Source organism: Rhinolophus sinicus, linkage group LG09 (genome assembly GCF_036562045.2).
Source record: "Rhinolophus sinicus isolate RSC01 linkage group LG09, ASM3656204v1, whole genome shotgun sequence".
Classification (NCBI taxonomy): domain Eukaryota; kingdom Metazoa; phylum Chordata; class Mammalia; order Chiroptera; family Rhinolophidae; genus Rhinolophus; species Rhinolophus sinicus.
In genome coordinates this window covers 109,338,910-109,356,890 of record NC_133758.1, presented here as the reverse complement: position 1 = coordinate 109,356,890, position 17,981 = coordinate 109,338,910, and the positions used below count along the sequence as shown (strand labels likewise).

General features: G+C 44.2%; 1 protein-coding gene across 2 annotated transcripts in view; it reads left to right on the top strand.

The window, feature by feature from the left end:
* AOAH (acyloxyacyl hydrolase) overlaps positions 1-17,981 on the top strand; it is a 132,910-nt gene that overhangs the window by 48,957 nt on the left and 65,972 nt on the right. For both annotated transcript variants that reach the window (XM_019726325.2, XM_074341003.1), the window contains exons 7-11: positions 3,418-3,478; positions 4,577-4,647; positions 5,473-5,521; positions 7,705-7,753; positions 9,535-9,629. In XM_019726325.2, the coding sequence (XP_019581884.2) occupies positions 3,418-3,478; positions 4,577-4,647; positions 5,473-5,521; positions 7,705-7,753; positions 9,535-9,629 (325 nt within the window). The remainder of the gene's footprint in view (positions 1-3,417; positions 3,479-4,576; positions 4,648-5,472; positions 5,522-7,704; positions 7,754-9,534; positions 9,630-17,981) is intronic.

Below are 17,981 nucleotides of genomic sequence, written 5' to 3'. Positions count from 1 at the left end.
TGACAGGGACTCTTTGTGCATCTTCAGTGCAAGGCACTCACGAGGCTGGGAAGGGACCAGTGTTTTCACAGAGCCCAACCTTTTGCCTAAAACTCTGGCTGAGATGTGGATGAGCAGGATTCTGAATACAGACACACTGTCCAGAATTCCCATGCCCTCCTGTCTCAGCTTAACATCCCATGCGCCAGCTGTGCTCTGAGTGGACGGTTATGCTGGTTGTCATAGTAACGGTTGTCCAAAACATTAAACGACAGAACAGTGTCTTGAGAGGGACATTGGCCTAAGAGGCCCAACAGTGTAGGTTGTACCTTCCACTCGGCCACATCCTACATGGCTGCTGCTGCCTCCAGGTAACATCTGGACGCTGTTCTCGGTCCCACGTGCTACATTGTGCTTGCAGTACCGTTATGAGGTAGTTCTCATAACGACGCCATGAAGTCGGGACCATTAGTATTCCTATTTCCCAGAGAAGGAAACTGAGTCGTAAAGAAGTCAGTTCTCTCAGCCGCCGAGGCCACCGGGGCCCCCAGGTGTATTGGGCCCCATGTTTTCTTTGGCAACACCCACGTTCTTGGCCCCTGGGGAATGCTGCCTCCGGAGCTGGCTTGGAAAACTTGAGCCACTTAATGTGTCTGAGCCTCAGCTTCCCCATATGTAAATTTATGGTAGAGGCTAAATGATGGCTGTGCTTCAGAAGCATTCGGGGAGTTTTTTAAGTGCAGGCTGCTTGGCCAGAGACCTCGGCGGGGAGCCCTGGGTTTTCCTAGGCTCCGTCCTCAAGGCCCAGAGCGCAGGTTTTAGTTTCAGGTGCCAGACCACAGATGCGGTCGTGTACAGGATGCCTTAGTGACTCACAGTAATGTCCTATAGCTGTGAGACCCTCACTGGAACCACACCACATGGCCCAGCCCCTTGCTTTCATTCTTGCTCTCCTGCAGGCCGTTCCTGTGACCTGAGCCCACTCTCGTCCGGCCCAGCTCTCCTTGCGAGGGCTTGGCGGGGAGAATGCCCAGAGGTGGGGGCAGGCTGGGAGGCTGTATTAGTTTTCTATGGCTGCTGTAATAAAATACCACACACTGGGTAGCTCAGAACAATAGAAATGTATTCTCTCTCAGCTCTGGAGGCTGGAAGTCTAAAAGGGAGGTGTTGGCAGGGTCCGTCTGAGACTCTGTTCCCTCTGAGAATCCCTCTGAGACTCTGGGTCGGATCCTTTCTTGCCTCGTAGCTTCTGGTGGTGGCCATCAATCCTCGGCGTCCCCTGGCTTGTAGCTGCCTCACTTCAGTCTCTGCCTCCATCTTCACACATGGCCATCTTCTCTGTGTGTCTGCCTTTTCCTTTTGTAAGCACACCAGTCATACTGGATCAGGGCCCAACCTGATGACCTCACCTGGACTTCATAACGTCTGCAAAGACCCTCTTTCCAAATAAGGTCCCATTCTCAGGGACTGGAGGTTAGGATTTCAGCAGAACTTGGGTGAACACCCATAACAGAGGCACTTTTCCTATGTCCCATCATACCTTCCTCTCATGAGCATCATGGGAGCTGAATCCACTGAGCATCTCCCATCTGCTATGGAAGTGTCTCGGAGGAAGAGGAGGCTATGCCAACGGCCCACATACAGAGCCTCTGAGGGAGCAAGAGGTTGAGCTCCTGCAAGCCAGCTGTGCCAAGTGCTGGCCTGGGTCCTATAAACAGTATCAACATCCCTTTTCATGCGTAGGGGTGGATGTTGAGAGTATGTGGACACTGGGAGTGGAGGGGAAATACCAGACATGAAAGGAGATGTTGAGAAGCTGAGATGCAGCTGCTACCCAGGCCCCGACCATTTCATCAGGCCGAGCTCTTGCTGAAGGCAGACCCCTGCCTGCTCCTTGCTGAAAGCATCTTTGCATTTTCTATGTCAAACGTGGACCCACAGGACCCAAAGTGACAACTCTTCAATTGAACCACCTTTGAAAAACTGATTTCCAGAGCTTCTGTGGCTGGGGATTTTCTTGGCCCAATGTCAAAGAGAAATTCTCCTTTTATGAAAAAGCAAAAGCAGTGTGTTTTCCTTCTTTCTAAAAATGATTGTGGTTCGAGTGTAATTTGCACCAGGTTATAATTTAGTCAGTGGTTTGTGGTTTATGAAGCACATTTAAATGCCAACTCATTTATTCTTCAAAACAACTTGTGGCTCAGTAATAATAATAACTAAAAGTTACCTGGCACTGTTTTTGCACCAGGACCTCTGGTAAACACACCGTACAAGGCAGATCCCATCATTGCCCCTTCTAGTGAGGTAAAGCCATGTACCCAAGTCACAGAACTAGTCCTGGATACAGCTGATGTCTGATCCCGGGAGCCTGGTTCCAAGGCCAGGCTTGGAGGCACTACATCGTCTGTCCCTTGACTCTTAGCCCCACTTTTAGATGAGCAAGTGGGTCCTAGCACATGAAATGCCTGACCCACTAGCACAGTCAGCAGGTGGCAGAGACAAGACACATGTGTCTTCTATTGCACGAAACTTCGATAAAATCTCCTCCAGCAGGAAGGGCTTTCCTGTTCTGTGCCTCTCGCTGACCTCATTGTGTTTGGTCTAATGCCTTCAAAATCCATGGGAGGGCTCCCCACCCATGCGAAGTTGTCCAGCTCCCAGCCTAACTTCAGCCACGTGGCTAACCCTTCTCAATACCCCAAGCTCACTGGTGCCTGCCTCTGCCCTGCGTACTGCTCCCCGCCCCCACGCGTGTCCCTGCACCCACGACAGCTCTTAGAGAGTGGGGATACCGCTTAGTAAGCTTTTTATCTCTGGTACCTACTACAGTGCTGAGCATTAGCAGGGACTCAGTGAAGAAAAGAGGGAGAAAATAAAGAAAAGCATTACGTAACTGAAAAAAAAAAAAGTGCGGGGTACCAGTCTACTATCATGGGACACTCAATGACATCAGAGTTTTGGTTTGCCAGCCTCATGAATGGGAGTGAAGATTGCCAGCTAATGACATCTAAATGGGTCAAGATTATCAGAGTAAGTTGTTTCAGAGTAAAATTTTAAGACAAGACTTCCATCACAGAATGTGTAAAATGGCACAAACTCCACCTCTCGTGCTGAGCTCATTGACTGGGCCAAAAACACAGTCTCCCTTCGTGGGAATCTCGACACCAATAGCCCCTGCCCTCTTAAGTTTCAATTCAATTACTTCATTTCCCCATAAGGGGCAGTTAAATATCAGAGAGAAAATCTGTCGTTGGAGAGCAGAGATTAGCAAAGTTTGGCTGCTGCCCTTATAGACCACAGAGGTCCTTCAGTTCACCTTCAGAATGGGCTTCTGTCACATAAACTCCACACAGCCATAACTGAAAATGTCTCTATTTGTTTTCACAAACCCTTTCTTTGTTTCTTAGCTCACCGGGTGTTTTGTTGTCTTTTTTCCAGAGCCATACAGAATTCTGTGCCGTTCAAAGATGTCGACTCGGACAAATACAGTGTTTTCCCAGTAAGTGTTGTTAAGAGTAACCAGGCCATGGCCTCACTTCCTACAAGTACCTTTCCTTTGACACGACAACATAGAATACATTCTACTTGAATGTATTATTAGCTTAATGATACACCATTTCAAAATGCTGGCAGACTTCTTGGCCTCTTAATAATAATAATACATGGACCATTGAAGTGGATCTTGGACCTGGGTTTTTGTTTCCTGAAGCTAATCCCAGCTGGAATTTTCCATGGGGATTACATTTACCTTGAAAACTATTGTAAATTATTTTGGAAATTCTTAAACCTACTTTAACTTAACTTTTTTTTAAGAATGTGTGTGTGTGTGTGTGTGTGTGTGTTTATGCAAGTGTGTGTATTTGATTTAGTACAGTTAGGATGTCAGGATGTTCTTTGTGAAAGAAATTAGCAAGTAACAGGTGTCACAAACCTTCCAAAGTTCATGAGATCTCAGATATTCCCCCTGGGAAGGGGGGAAATAAAAACAGTGTTCAACAGTATCATGATTCTTTCAAGTTGGACAGTTGCAACATATATTAACCAGTTTAGCTAGAGATTTTTAAATTATCCAGTATAATGATGAATGATTTAACCCAATAGCCTATTGATTAGAGCCTGACCAGACTGGTAATTAATAGAGAAAGTTCAGAAGGTTGGATGGTCCTGCAGTTTATGTGCACATAGAGACACACACATGAACACACATGTACACAGACATGTGTGTACGTACACACATATGCACAGCATACATTCACATAAGCACACATGTGCGTGCACACATGCCCCCATGTATACACATGAACCCCCATATACCCACCTACAGACACCTACCCAACAGTGCACACACACACACACACACACACACACACACACACACTACCACTTGTTATTGGCCCTGGTACTACATTACATTTCACCTTACACATCATATTTTATCATGTTCATCTTAAGTTGCTCAGTAATCTTCAGTGTTCCTAGACTGCATTTGAATTAACGATTGCAGACGTCAATACCCCTCATTCAGCTCTGACAGCCCTCCGCCCTGGCTAACATCCAGCAGAACTGAACTCTCCCCGTGTGTACTCTTCAATTTCAGACCCTGCGTGGCTATCACTGGCGAGGGAGAGACTGCAATGACAGCGACGACATGGCATACCCGGGCAGAAGGTAACGGTCTATGCTGTTCACTGATTTTGAAAACTAATTCCTTTCCCCAGGCTAGGGGGTTTGTGCTGATGGAGAGACGGGCCCCCCATGTCCCAGTTGAAGTAAAGCTCAGTGAAAACAGAACATCAATTGTCCAAGAAATGCTCATTGAGCACCTACTAAGTGCCAGGCACTCTGCACCATGCTGGGCGGTAAACAAAATAGAAATAGGTCTCCCCTTCGTGGAGCTTACAGTCTCGTGGGAGAAACAACCGAGTGAACGGGCTTCTGTGGACATTTATCCAGCCTCCTGCAGGAGCTCTCCTCGCAGGACTGGGCCCAGAAACTGCAGCCTCTCCTACCAGGAGTAAGGCGAGGGCGACTGTGGGTGGAGCACATGTCATATTTTACTCCTGGGCCAATGTCCAGCCAATCACATCTCTGACTTCAAAAACTGGATATGTCACGTTGGCTGTGACTACAGTGTCAAAGCACCAAGTTAACTAGATACCGGGGGTTTTAGAGGCAACTTTTAATGGCTTTGCCTATCTAAATAAAACAGACAGCAGATTTGTTCCATCCGCTCACCAGCCCCGTTCCACCATGATTCAGTTCGGGAACAGGGTCAACCATAAAAAGACTGGGTTGGGGCCACAGTGGCCCGTGACTATCTAAAACGAATATAATGCAAAGACGCGAGGGGAGGTTCCGTGTGCCCTTCCTTGAAGAGCCTGTGGTCTATGGAGAAGTCTTTGTGCAGAACTCAGTTATGCTTTCATCCGTAATGCTAACATTCACTGACTGACAAGGACATGCCGAAGACCAATGTGGATCTTTTCTTCTTAGGCCCGACAACTGGGATGCACATCAAGATTCAAACTGTAACGGCATTTGGGTGAGCACCTGAGTTAAAAGTGGGCCCTGCTCTCTTACTTTCTGCCCTCTTTAAAACCCCACTCTGTTGGCTTTAGTCAGACCCAAGGAAGAGATGACAGACTAAATCGACTCCTTTTCTGTTGTGTGGAAGAGGGGGTAGAATTCCGATCACACAGGAAGCGTGTCAGTGGGGTAATAACGTGAGGCTCCTTCCGCCGCAGACCCTGTGAGCTTCGTTTAAGGTCACCCACACCTAATCCCTTTATTCTGCTTTGAACAGTGTGATATGAAATGGAGAGTGGTATTGGCAAAGTTGTACGGCATCCCAAACAGCGGCTGGAGCAAACCAGTTGCTGTCACCATGTCACTGCAGCCATTTTCTTTCTATTTCTTAAGGCCAGTCAGGCAGAGTGGAAATGCCGCTGTAGTTACCACATCTCACAGCACCTAGTCTGGTTCCCTACGAATAATGGATTTACCGCTTCCCGGTAGAGAAAAGTCAAGGAAGGAGGAAAGCCAAGCAAACACTTATCTGAGGACAGCAATGGCAGCAGACCCAGCTTTTGTGGGGTCTCGAGCTTGGATGACGGGAGGGGTCCTCATGAAGAAAAGGAATTGTAAATTCCTTACATTCAACTAGGAATGTAACTAATTAATTAAAACAAGAAAAGAAATTCTCACACATTATTAGGGTCATGGAAATTCAGGTCCCTTTCTATTGAGATCTCTCAGCTTCTCCTCTCCACCTGGAACATTCTATAGCTCCCAGCCACTCTCAGCCCTCACACAAGCAGGGATTCTGCTGAGAGGAGCCCTGAAGTTTAAGATTCCCCAGTTTCGAGATAAAGTGCCTCTGAATAGTTGCCTCCTTTATCTGCTTGGATAAAGGGGAGAAAATGTCTGTAAATATTTCCCTCTCTCCAGGACACTGATGGTCCATGGCTGCTGAGATATGGAGGACAGAACAGATTGTACCCCAGTTCACCCTATCATCAGTCACACAGCCCCTTCATGAGAAGACCTCTCCCCCATCAGTCACGACCGAAAGACATAGCACCTTCATACCTGTTCCTTTCCACAGAGGAAAAATGACTCACGAGGTCACAAAAGCATAACCTCAGAGGGGATTTTACAACCATCAGGCCCAATGTTTCCCAACCTGTCTCCCCAGTGAGGAGTGTGGGGGAGGGGTTCTGTAGTCAAGGTTAGGAAGTGCTGGCTCCAAGAAGCCTGAACAGTTTTGTTCACTTCCAGATTTCTCAGCATCTCTACTGTGTAATGTACATTGAGAAGAACCTCCAAGAACACAGTTTCTAACACACCTCTGACCCCCAAGCTCTTTTGTCTTAGAATAATGTTAATACTATTACTATCTAGTGGAACACCAGTGCTCTCCAGACCACAGTTTGGAAAGCAAAAGAAAACAAACAAACCAGCAAACAAAACAAACCACAAAAGTCTGTGTGTATATATATTTTTTAAAGCTTTCCCTTCAAGTTATCTATACTCTCCTTGAACCTTCCAAGGTGCTCCACTAGTGGGCAGCTTTAGCTTGAAGTGTTAGGAAGTCCCCTCAGCGGTGGTAATTCAGTCCCACTCAGGCCCAGCTTCACGTCTGGGTTTCTCAGTGTCAGTGTATTGACATGTGGGTGGGATAATTCTTGATGGTTGGAGCCGTCTGTAAATTGTAGGATGTTCAGCAGTATCTCTGGCCTCTACCCACTGAATGCCTGTATCTTCCCATCCCTGGCCCCCACTGTAACAACCAAAAATATCTCCAGACATTGCAAATGTCCCCTGGGGTGGAGTGGGGGACAAAAACAGCCCTACTGAGAACCGCTGTTCTAGAAGCATCCATCCTTAGGCACTGGAGATGTCAGGCCTCTCTGACCCTGCGTCCTAGTCAGTCAGTGGGGCCTCCATGCTCCCTGGGAGTGATGCTTCCAGAATTCCAGGACCCGGTCGTGTATCCTTCAGAATGAGATGGTCCAGTTTCTGGATCTCTCCTTATTCCTGCCCCCGGTTCCTTAAAGCCCAACTCACAGAGAGTGTTGCTGTGATGGATTAAGTGCTCTAGAGACTTCAAAGGGTTTTATCTACTGCTTTGCCTTTGTACTTTTAAAGCCATTTGGGGATGATTTGGTGTATGTGTCTCATACATTTAAAAAACAAACTGCTAATCTCATCATTTTTGTTTTAAAGGGTGTTGACCCAAAAGATGGAATTCCATATGAGAAGAAATACTGTGAAGGTATGAATTGTAAAAGTCATTATTACAATAGAATACTCTTTTCTAGTCTGAGTCAAATTAAAGCAAACAGACCACCTAAGTGAGGAAGTGCCTGATGCTACAACTTAAAGTTGATCAATTTACGTTTATTTTCATGACAAATCAGAAAAAGACATCAAGAAGACTATAGAAAAAGGATGCAAAATCTAGAGAAAGTAAAACTGAATTTGTGTAATGATTTGGGGATTGGAAACCTGAATGATATTGTTAGAAAAGGCTGCAGGATAGATAACAGGGTAACTGAAATTCAGCACTTCTCCAAATAAGAAAACAAGTAAAGGTGATCATTTCTAATCTTTTCACGTCTTTCTTAATACTCTACCAGGTCAGAGGTCTGGGCTTGTACTGCCAGAGACCCTGTGTCAACTGGGGTAAAGACTCGTATGGGGTGACTCGAAGGTGACCTCCAAGCTATCGCCATTGGAGTTCCCCAAAATAGCTGAGCAAAAGCTCTGTGTTCTAAATGTTCAAATGCCTCAGACATCTGGTCTACCAGTGCTGTTAGGAGAAACCTATTACCACCCACGTATTACTGAAGACATGTTCCTCGTGATGCCCAAAGAGTCTCAAACAAACGCATCACACTTTTTTGTGTAAGCAATGCTTTTCCCTAACATTTAGAAGCATTTCATTCATTCATTCATTCAACAGCTATTTCCTGAATGCCTATTGCTGTTAAGCACCAAGGGCTATACTTGGCTCTGACTTTTCATGGGCAGACAGGATACAGTCCTTGCCCTCAGTCAACTTAAAGTATAACTGTCTCTAAGCTCTCCTATGAGCAGGAAGAGGGCAGAAAAATGTAAAGACCCAATGCATAGTTATGCAATTTAGAAATGCTTGGTGGATGAATAGAAGAATGAATGAACAAACAAACTAATGAGTAAGTAAACTCAGATCTAAGTGAAATCCTGGTGTAAGCTCTTATGTCACTGTGGACGCTTCTTGGATTTCCCACATCCCAACCCCTCCTGGATGTCCTGGACCTTCTCAATCTCTCTTGTGTGGCCAAGTGCTAGCTGTCACAGAGGCTCAAGATAAAAAGCCACTGGAGTAACGCTGATTTGGGGGCTTTGGAGGTGGGGAAAGGAGGCTCCCTTTTGACTCTGGGAAGCATTAGTTGATTCTTCCAGGAGCCTAAGGGATTTGGAAGAGACCATACATCACTCATGGGTGGAAGATGGGCCTCGAAATCAGATTAACACACAGGGTTGCATAGAGAACCTTTGTGTCTCCATTTCCTCATTAATCAGCCAGAATCGTCCAGCCAGTGCTTTTGTGTATATAGATTAAGGGCTTTAAAAGACCATAACACCTATGAAAAATCAAAATTGTTCTATGAGGTCAGTAATTCTTAAAGTGAATTATAACAGAAATTGGTGTGTTTTCCAAGAAAGCAATTTCCAGAACCAAAATTTAGGGCCTATTTCTGAGTTCAGATGAAATTTTGATTCATTTATTCATCCGTCATTCACTCAGGATGTTGCAAGGCAGTCTGTTTTATGCTGAGTTAGGAGACACACCTTCATCTATATAGCTTAGCTCGTAGTTCCGACAGCCTGGAAATCTCACTCAGCTCCTAAATGCTATGTTTCTGCAACATATGAAAAGTGGCAATGCATCACCGTTATGATGCTCTGTGCATGGAATACACACCAGGGTAGCTGCTCTTCTAACTGCCCAATCTGGAGGCTTTAAACTGTTTGAGAGCATAAATAATGCAAATAAATTATGCCACCTAGGTTCACAGCCCCGGGGGATCATTTTGCTGGGAGACTCAGCTGGGGCTCATTTTCACATCCCTCCTGAATGGCTCACAGCTTCGCAGATGTCCTTGGTAAGTAATTCTGGCCGTTGTCATTCCTGGATGTGCTGGCCTTTGTGTTTGTTTCACTTGCTCTCTCTAGATGGAATGCCAGCTCCAGACAGGGCAAATTTCCCTTCTCAGCAGAATCTGCTGAGAAGATCTTGTGCACAATAAAAGGCACACCCACAGCCATTTCAGTTCATTTCAAACAATGTGACAAGAAATGCGAGGGCGCTGCCACAACAGACTCCTAGCAGGAGCCATCCCATCCGTTAGAGCAGGGGTGGTGCCGCTGTCGTGGGACGGAAACTCGGCCCAGTAGGGAAACCCTTGTACAGCCACCTCTGCGTGTGGTTCCCTTGTCCCTCTGATCCAGAAAACTCTGATCCAGAGAAGTAAAACTACAGACATGACCATTTTTTCTTGACCCCTTCCTCCCAGACTAAAGAAATTGAACTTAACGTGAACACTCTGTTGGTACCTCTCCCAAGTCCCCAAAGTGGGCAAACATAGACCTCCCTTTGTAAGGATGGGGAAGCAGGGAAACATCTGGACATAAAAAATGTCCATGATCTCAAAAGAAGAGTGCTCGTTTGAGAGAGGCTTACTGTAGGAAAGAGTGACATTTTGTAAAACATTAAATTCATATTCTCAACAATCCTTGAGAGGTGATTGTACCCGTGAAAAAAGAAGAATTTAAGATCAGGAAGACTACTTTTAGGTGGAACAAGAATTCCTTGACATGAAAACGCAGCGGCAATACTGACCAGCAAGTTAGACAATGCAAAAAAAACAGAAGGAGCAAGCCAGTCAGCCAGCTAGGGAAATTCTGGAACTCAGACAGACACATGCAGACTAGATAGGAAACCCAGAAGAGGAAACACATCAGGCAGAGAGGAAGCAGTGAGCAAATAAGTAATAAAGACAATTTTCTTCAGTTGGGTTAATCTCTGTCTTCTATCCAAATCCCCACTGAGCTCCAGGCCAAAGTATAAAAACACCTCTCTCCTTATCATGTCCTTCTTCTTTTTTTTAATTCCAAGTATAAAGAAAAATCTTGCAATCATTCTGCCCAATGGCCAACCAAGCAGGGTACAGACTATGAAGAAAACTTCACAGACATATCTCTCAACAGGCATCAGACATATCTCTCAACACTAAATTTTAGAGAATGGGGGAATGACCTCTACAGCATTTTAAGGACAAAAGAATACGTGTCAAAAATACTCTAACTACCAAGGTATTGTTCTTACATGAGGGCCACAGAAACTTATTCTCAGTCATTCAAAGATTCAGAAAACATACCAGACATATGTCTTCCAAAAAAAAAAATTTAAGAAGTATTCCACTTCTCTCTGAGCATGATATTACAAGATGAAGGCAAAAAATAAACAAATAAATAAAATACTAGATTTAATTACATAAAAATTTCAAATGTATGCAATGTTAAAAACTTCATAAAATTGAAAACAAATGAAAAACTGGAACATTTATAATATTTAAGGCAAGATTTATGTCATCTAATAACAATTGTTGGATATCAATAAGAAAAAAATTAATTTAATGATGAAGACCATGAACAATCAATATAAAAAGTTTCATCTTCAGTAGTAATCAAAGAAACACAAATTAAAACAATGTAGTATCATTTATCATCTATCAAACAGAGAAAGGTTAAAAAGTGACAAGGCCTAGTATTAGCAAGAATATGGTAAAATGGGTGTTTTCATTCACCACCAACAAGAGTTTAAGTTGCTAGAACTTCTCTGTAAGGCAATGTACAAAGTGACACTAAAATGTTTGTGATTTTAGCCAGTAATAGCACATCTGGAAATTTACCTTTAAAACTGATCAGTCATTTGCTCAATCAAAGAGTTATTTATAAGATGAAAAATGAGAACACAAATTAAAAAAAGGGGGTTAGATATGTAAAATTATATTACACCCATCAAATGAAATATCATGCAACCATTAATACATGTATTATAGACACATTCATTGGCAAGAAAATATGTTTATGATAATTTATTAGGGGCAAAAGCCGGTGACAAAATAGTGTGTATCAACCATTTTTTGTGACTATATAAGTGTGTCTAAATGTGCGAACTAAGAAAATAATTGGAAGGTTGTAGATCAGTGTGTTAACACTAGTATCTCTGGATGGTAGAATTCTGGGTAACTTTTTTGTCTAACTTCTCTTCAATGAACTTGTATGATGTATGTACCGAATTTTATACTACAAGATTTGGGGAATTGTTTGGCTTTGTTTTCAGCAAGTACCTAAGGAAATATGCTCAAGAAAAGCCAAAGCATTGCTTTATTTAATCTTTAAAAAAGCCCTCTGAGGTAGGTGACACTACAGCATAGCCTCAGTTTACAAACAGGTACTCAGAGAGGATGAGTACACTGCCTAAGGTCACACAGCTACCAGGTGGCAGAATCGTTTCCTGTCAGTGGCATCTTGAACAAGCCACCTAACCAGAATCTCTGTGAATGAGGATAGGAACAACCTCAAGCAAGGCCATGTGCTTCAATGAGCTAATATCGGTTGTGAAAATGCTTTAGAATCATGCGCTGGATTCAAACCAGCCAAAAGTAGGTTGACACACAACTCACACAGGGCAGTGTTGGCAGCTAACCAGCCTGATCACTCACTGACCTCTGCTCGTCCTTCCCATCATGCCTCTGGGCCTCTGGAGGCTGAGGTAAGGGCGCCTCACTTTAGGGTTCTCCTGGAGAGGACAGCCTCTCTCGCACTCTCGCCAGAGCCTCAGCTCACTCTGCAGTGTGCTATGTTTCTGGGGAAGAGAAAGACGCACTGGGAAGACACTTTAAAGAAATCACTCCTCCACACCAGGCAGCCAGCCCTCTCCTGCAGTCCTAATGACTGGAATTTGAATTGTAACATTTTTTATCTGCTGTTTGCAACAACGAACTGATTGAAATACTGGAGATGAACATTTGTTGGCTTGGTTTGGGGCTATTTCCTCCCCTGCCCCATCCCCTGTCACTTTGTGGTGGTACATAAATAGCTTTGAGACAAATAACTCTGAGAACAGCAATGATGTAGGGCGGATGAGGAACCCAAATTGAGCATAACGGTAATTGAGATTCATGAATCTTATTAACGTGTTAATAATGCTATTGATGGTAGGGAAAATATCACAGTTTTAGTGTCATTTTGTCATGTAGTTCAAGTATTTGATGTTCTAGTGTTCTTAAAAGTGTCTCTTCAGGTTAACGTTCCTCTCCAAGCTAAACATTAGCCTAGTTACTCCGAGTCTTGGCCACTTCCATGGGATACCATTTGGTAAGAAAGTAAGATGGGACAAAAAGAATAAAAGAGAGATATTTTGCTTAGAAAGTTGACAATGAAAAATGAAACTTTATCACCAAGTTATTGTCAAAATACTGCTGTACAAATCACCCCAAATCTCAATGACTTAGAACGATCGTCATGTCTTCTGATGCACACATGTGTTGTCTGGGGTCAGCTGTTCTAGAATGAGCTCTATTAGTCTGGGCTCCACGCTGAGCGTTGGGTGAAGAACTGCTCCATGCATCTCTCATTTTTCTCAGTCAGGCAATCTATCCAGAGCGTGTTCTTTTCATGGTAATAGCAGATGTGCAAGAGGACAAGGCCTTCTACACAAACACATTTGCTGTATCACATGCACCATCAACCCATGCACCAAACCAAGTCACATGGCCATGGGCAAAGAGGTCTGTGAGCCCACAGTGACAGAGGGAAGGGAGTGAGTATTTGCTGTATTACTTTAGCTAATTATAAATGTTAAATATGCAATGGAGAAAAATAAGCAAATACAGAACTTATTAAGAAATCGTTCAAGTTCCACTTAATACTACCACCCAGAGAGAATCATTTTAACATTTCAGAATTTAAGATTAGTTTTAAAATATTTTTAAAACTATTTTTCTAAGGAAAAAAGGAAGGTATAGAGTCAATATTAGCACCAATTTTGAGAAGCAAAATAATCACCACTACCATCTTAACCTTTTCTCAGTATATTTTCATTCTTCCTCAGCATTCCACCTCCACCACACACACACACACACACACACTATGGAGTCACAAGAATAGCAAGTATACAATTGGTGATTCTTCTTTTTTTACAGTTAGTACTAATCATAATCATTTTTCCACACTGCTAATTAGTCTTTATATTTATTAGTGTACAAGCCATAATCTATTAAACCATTCACCAAAGACTGGATATTAAGCTAATTCATGGTTTCATTTTTTTTTTTTGGCTATGGATCATACTCCTGTAAAAAAAACAAAAAAAAAAAACTTCCCATTTTTAAAAGTTACTATCTATAGACTCTCTTAATTTGCATGGGGAGTCAGCCTAAGTATGAGTACCATGCATAGCAGACATCCATGAGGTATGTTGAGCTCAGATCTCTCATGTTCTGGTTGTTTGGCTTGTGATTTTTGTAACAAGTATAAATAACGTATCCTCACATACTACCCTGGGACCTACTATGTGCCAAGCCCTGTGATAGGGGCTAATGATTCAGTGGTGAGAGGATGGCAAGAACGCAGGTCCTTCAGGCCTTACGGGGAAACGCAGACAAGCAAATAGGCCATTGCTTTATGAGACCACATGACATTTTTTTGCCTTTGTCTCCCTGTAAAGCAGAAAACACTCCGGCAAATGCACCACCCCCCCACCACCCCCAACTGTGCCCATCGCAAAGGAAGCCTCAGCCGGGTATCTTTCTGGCAGCAGCCGCTTCTCCTCTGCTGTTCATGCCACCCTCTAGTTAAGCAGTGTAGCACCTGGGACGCCTGTTTTCAGCTAATTAGATTAGGAGTGTGTTCATCTGGAAAGATATTTGTAATTCAATAAAAAAGAGTGTGAAGAATCACCCTCGTGCCTCTACAGACAGGAAGGGCTCTGAGCCTCACTCCACTGGGAGCAGGCAGGCGACAGTTCTGCCTTCTCCCTCCTTAAACACCCCTAGCTTCTCTTCGAGATGTCCTCAGCAGTCAGGTTACACAAAAGACCTCAACTTAGATTTCAAAGGAAAACAAGGAACAAATCTGAAAATACTTTCATACTGTCTTTTTCTTCTTCTTCTTCCAAAGGAAAAAACAATCAGTGCTTGAGTTGTTTTGCTGAAAAAGAAAGGGAGGGAGAGAGACCATCAAGGCCAGCAACAGAGGCTGGCCTCCTGCTTCTTTCCCCATCTGTTCGAAAATTATTTCCAAAATATTAAACGCTGCATCTCATTGAACCAGGATTGGATGATGGGTTGGGATTGGGGGAAGTGGAGGGAGAAGGGACTCAGAAACACAATTTCCCAAATGTTTATTTTGCTAGTGAAGACTGCTGTCTGCACTGTTATAAAATCTTAGCACGACCCCTGGCAGGCTGTTGTCTGTAGGGTAAGGAGGCGCAGATTGAATTTCGTGCTGTGTCAAGGACACAATGAATCCTTCATCTGGCTGCAGAAAATGCATATTCACCCGAGAGTAAATGGGCTCCAGTCTTTCACGCCCATATGTGCTTCATTCCTCTCTTCAAGATGAGTTTGTAGGTCAGGTTTGGTGACTGTATTAGCCCTCTGAGAACCTAGGCAGTAAGAAGCAAGGCTCCCACTCTGACTCTCACTAACCTGCCCTCCTTCCCACCCTCTGAATTTATCAGTGAGCATAAAGCGTCCATTAAGCAGAAGGGCTGATTTTCATGGTGCATACAAAATATGGAAGTGCTACCTCAGCTAATTTCACGTCAACTCCTGACATATTTAAGACTCAGAGTACTTTTTTGTTATATTTTTTAAGACGAGAAAAGGCTCTTGTTTCGTAATACTGGACAATATGACATTTTCTCCTCCTCAAACATCTTACCGGCTGGCAGAACAAAGATGCTAAAGAGTGAGAAGCCTCAGTCCTAGTTGCTTTCCATTTATTCTGTCAGAAAAAGAGAATTGTGTTCACTGTGGTGAATCCTTTTCCCCAGCAGTGATCGGGTCACAAGAGACAGAAGGTTCTTCTGTTCTCTCTCCCTGTTTAGGAGCACAGACCAGGCAAGCTGTGCCTTGAGTTCTGATCAATTCAGCGCCCTGTTCTTCCTGCCCTGGACCTCTTACCTGCCAGCAAAGGAGGGTGCTCTGGCAGCGGCTCATTCTTCTGAACACATCAGTGATCTTAGCCTTCACTGCCTCCTGCGAGAATTAAAAAGACAAACCCTCGTTGTTCTGAAAACGACAAGAGGCAATTATTTTAAGCCCCATAGTTCTGAAAGGCATTTATAATTACTCAGCCCACATGCCTGCGCTCCCAGCACATCGCATGGAGATTTCCTCGCGGGGAGGCAGCATGAGTCACTAGCCGCCTGTGCAACCCAGTGTGCTGCCGAGACTGGAGTGCAATCTCTTACCCCCTCGTTAATTGTATCTGCCACTTTGCTTCACTCTCGCTCGAGTTCCTCAGCCACAAAATGGGTCTCATGGCACTCACTCATCACAGGGAAAACACTCAGAATCTCAAATCAGTTGGGAGGTGGAAAGAAGAGGTTTTGGCATTTAGAAATCATTTTAGATGGTTGGACCTAATTATTACACACCACTCATTCAAATCATCCCTCCATGCACTCCTTGGAGAAATGAAAGACAGAGATTACCCAGCTCAGCCTTCTCAAATGCCTGAGGGTCAAGACTGGCTTCCGTATGATTTCCTGGGGATTTCCTACTGGAGGAAATGGCTGGAGGATTGGTTGGAGGTATGAGCTAAAGCCTAATTCCTAGAGGAAAATCAAGGGAGCATTATGAAGCATAAAGCCCAACAATTCCAGGGGCAGAAATTGAGGGCACATCACCAAGCCAAGAATTTAAAGCCTACTTGATAAAAACACACACACAAACACTCATACACACAGACACACACACACACACACAACAAAGGAAAGTGAATGAGCAAGACAGTGAGGTCATGCTCTCATGTTGGTAATATTTTGAGAGCCAGCAAGAAGGGTAGGTAGGTCAGCTCTTCTTAAAAGACTGGTTATGAATCAGGCAGGGTATCGGCCTAGCTGCTGTAACGAAGAATTCCAAGATTCCATGATTTAAGATAGAAATGTATTTTCCTCTCATATAAAAATCCAGAGGGAGGCAGTCCAAGGCTGGCAGGATAGTTAGACCATTCTCAGAGTTCAGCTTCCACCTCTGGGTCCCACTTTTGCCACCTCCCACATGTAGAAATGAAACAGAGCCAAGTGAGGGCACACACATCCCTTGGGAGAAGTTGCCATTGAGGCGGCACACATCACTCTCTCTCACACCCAATCATCGAGAACCATGTGCCCACCTAACAGTGCGGGAGTTCTATTACTAAGGTCAGAGAAAATCAATAAAGGTGAACAACTGGGGCTCGAGATGGAACAAGCAGCCTCTACCCTCAAGGAGCTTAAAGTGTAGTTTGGAAGCCAGACAAGTAAACTCACAATTATAATAGCATATTACCAAATGCCAGGCATGCTCTCATGTAATACAGAAATGACCCTGTTATTATGTGTATTTTAAAGATAAAGAAACAAACTCTTAGAGAGGTTAAGCTAACTTACCCAAAATAATGCATTTAAACATGGTGCCCAGATACAAACTGAGTGTGTCAGAACCTAGAGCAAAAGTCAGCAAACTGTGGCCCTTGGGCCAGATGCAGCCTTCCACCTGTTTTTGTAAATAAAGTTTTATTGGAATGCAGCATACCCATTCATTTACATGTTGTCAATGGCTGCTTTCACACTATAATGGCAGAACTGAGTAGGCACAGCAGAGACAAAATGACCTGCAAAACCTAACACGTTTACTGTCTGGCCCTTTGCAGAAAAATTTTGCTGGCTCTGTCTTGGTGCTAATGTGTTAGATACAATTAGCTGAGCATGTGAAGGGTGTGGTGAGAGCCAGAGGAGGGCGCCATACACAGAAGGCTAACACTTGACCGATGAGTAGCAGTTGATCAATAAAGACCATAGAGTAGGAAGAAGAGCTTCTGACAGGACCTGGAGGTCCAATGGGCCCACAGGTGGTAAGTGAAGTGGGAGCCGTGGAGCTGTGAGTAGAAGCGGGGGCGGTCGGTGGTGCCCTGTGGAGGGTGACATGGGACAGCGACAGTAGCCTGTAGATCAGCATTTCCCAAACCTGACCAGTCACTGCAGCCATTTAGGGCACTTATTAAAAATAAGGATTCCAGGGATCTACCGCAAACCTACCCAAACAGGATCTGTATTTTAGAGAAGCTCCTCCACGTGATTCTGGGATACACTGCTAAAGATGGTAGGGGGAGAGTGAAGAGGCAGATCGCTGGACAGAGGCTATGACAGGAACCCAGGGATGTCATATGTGCAAGCTGGA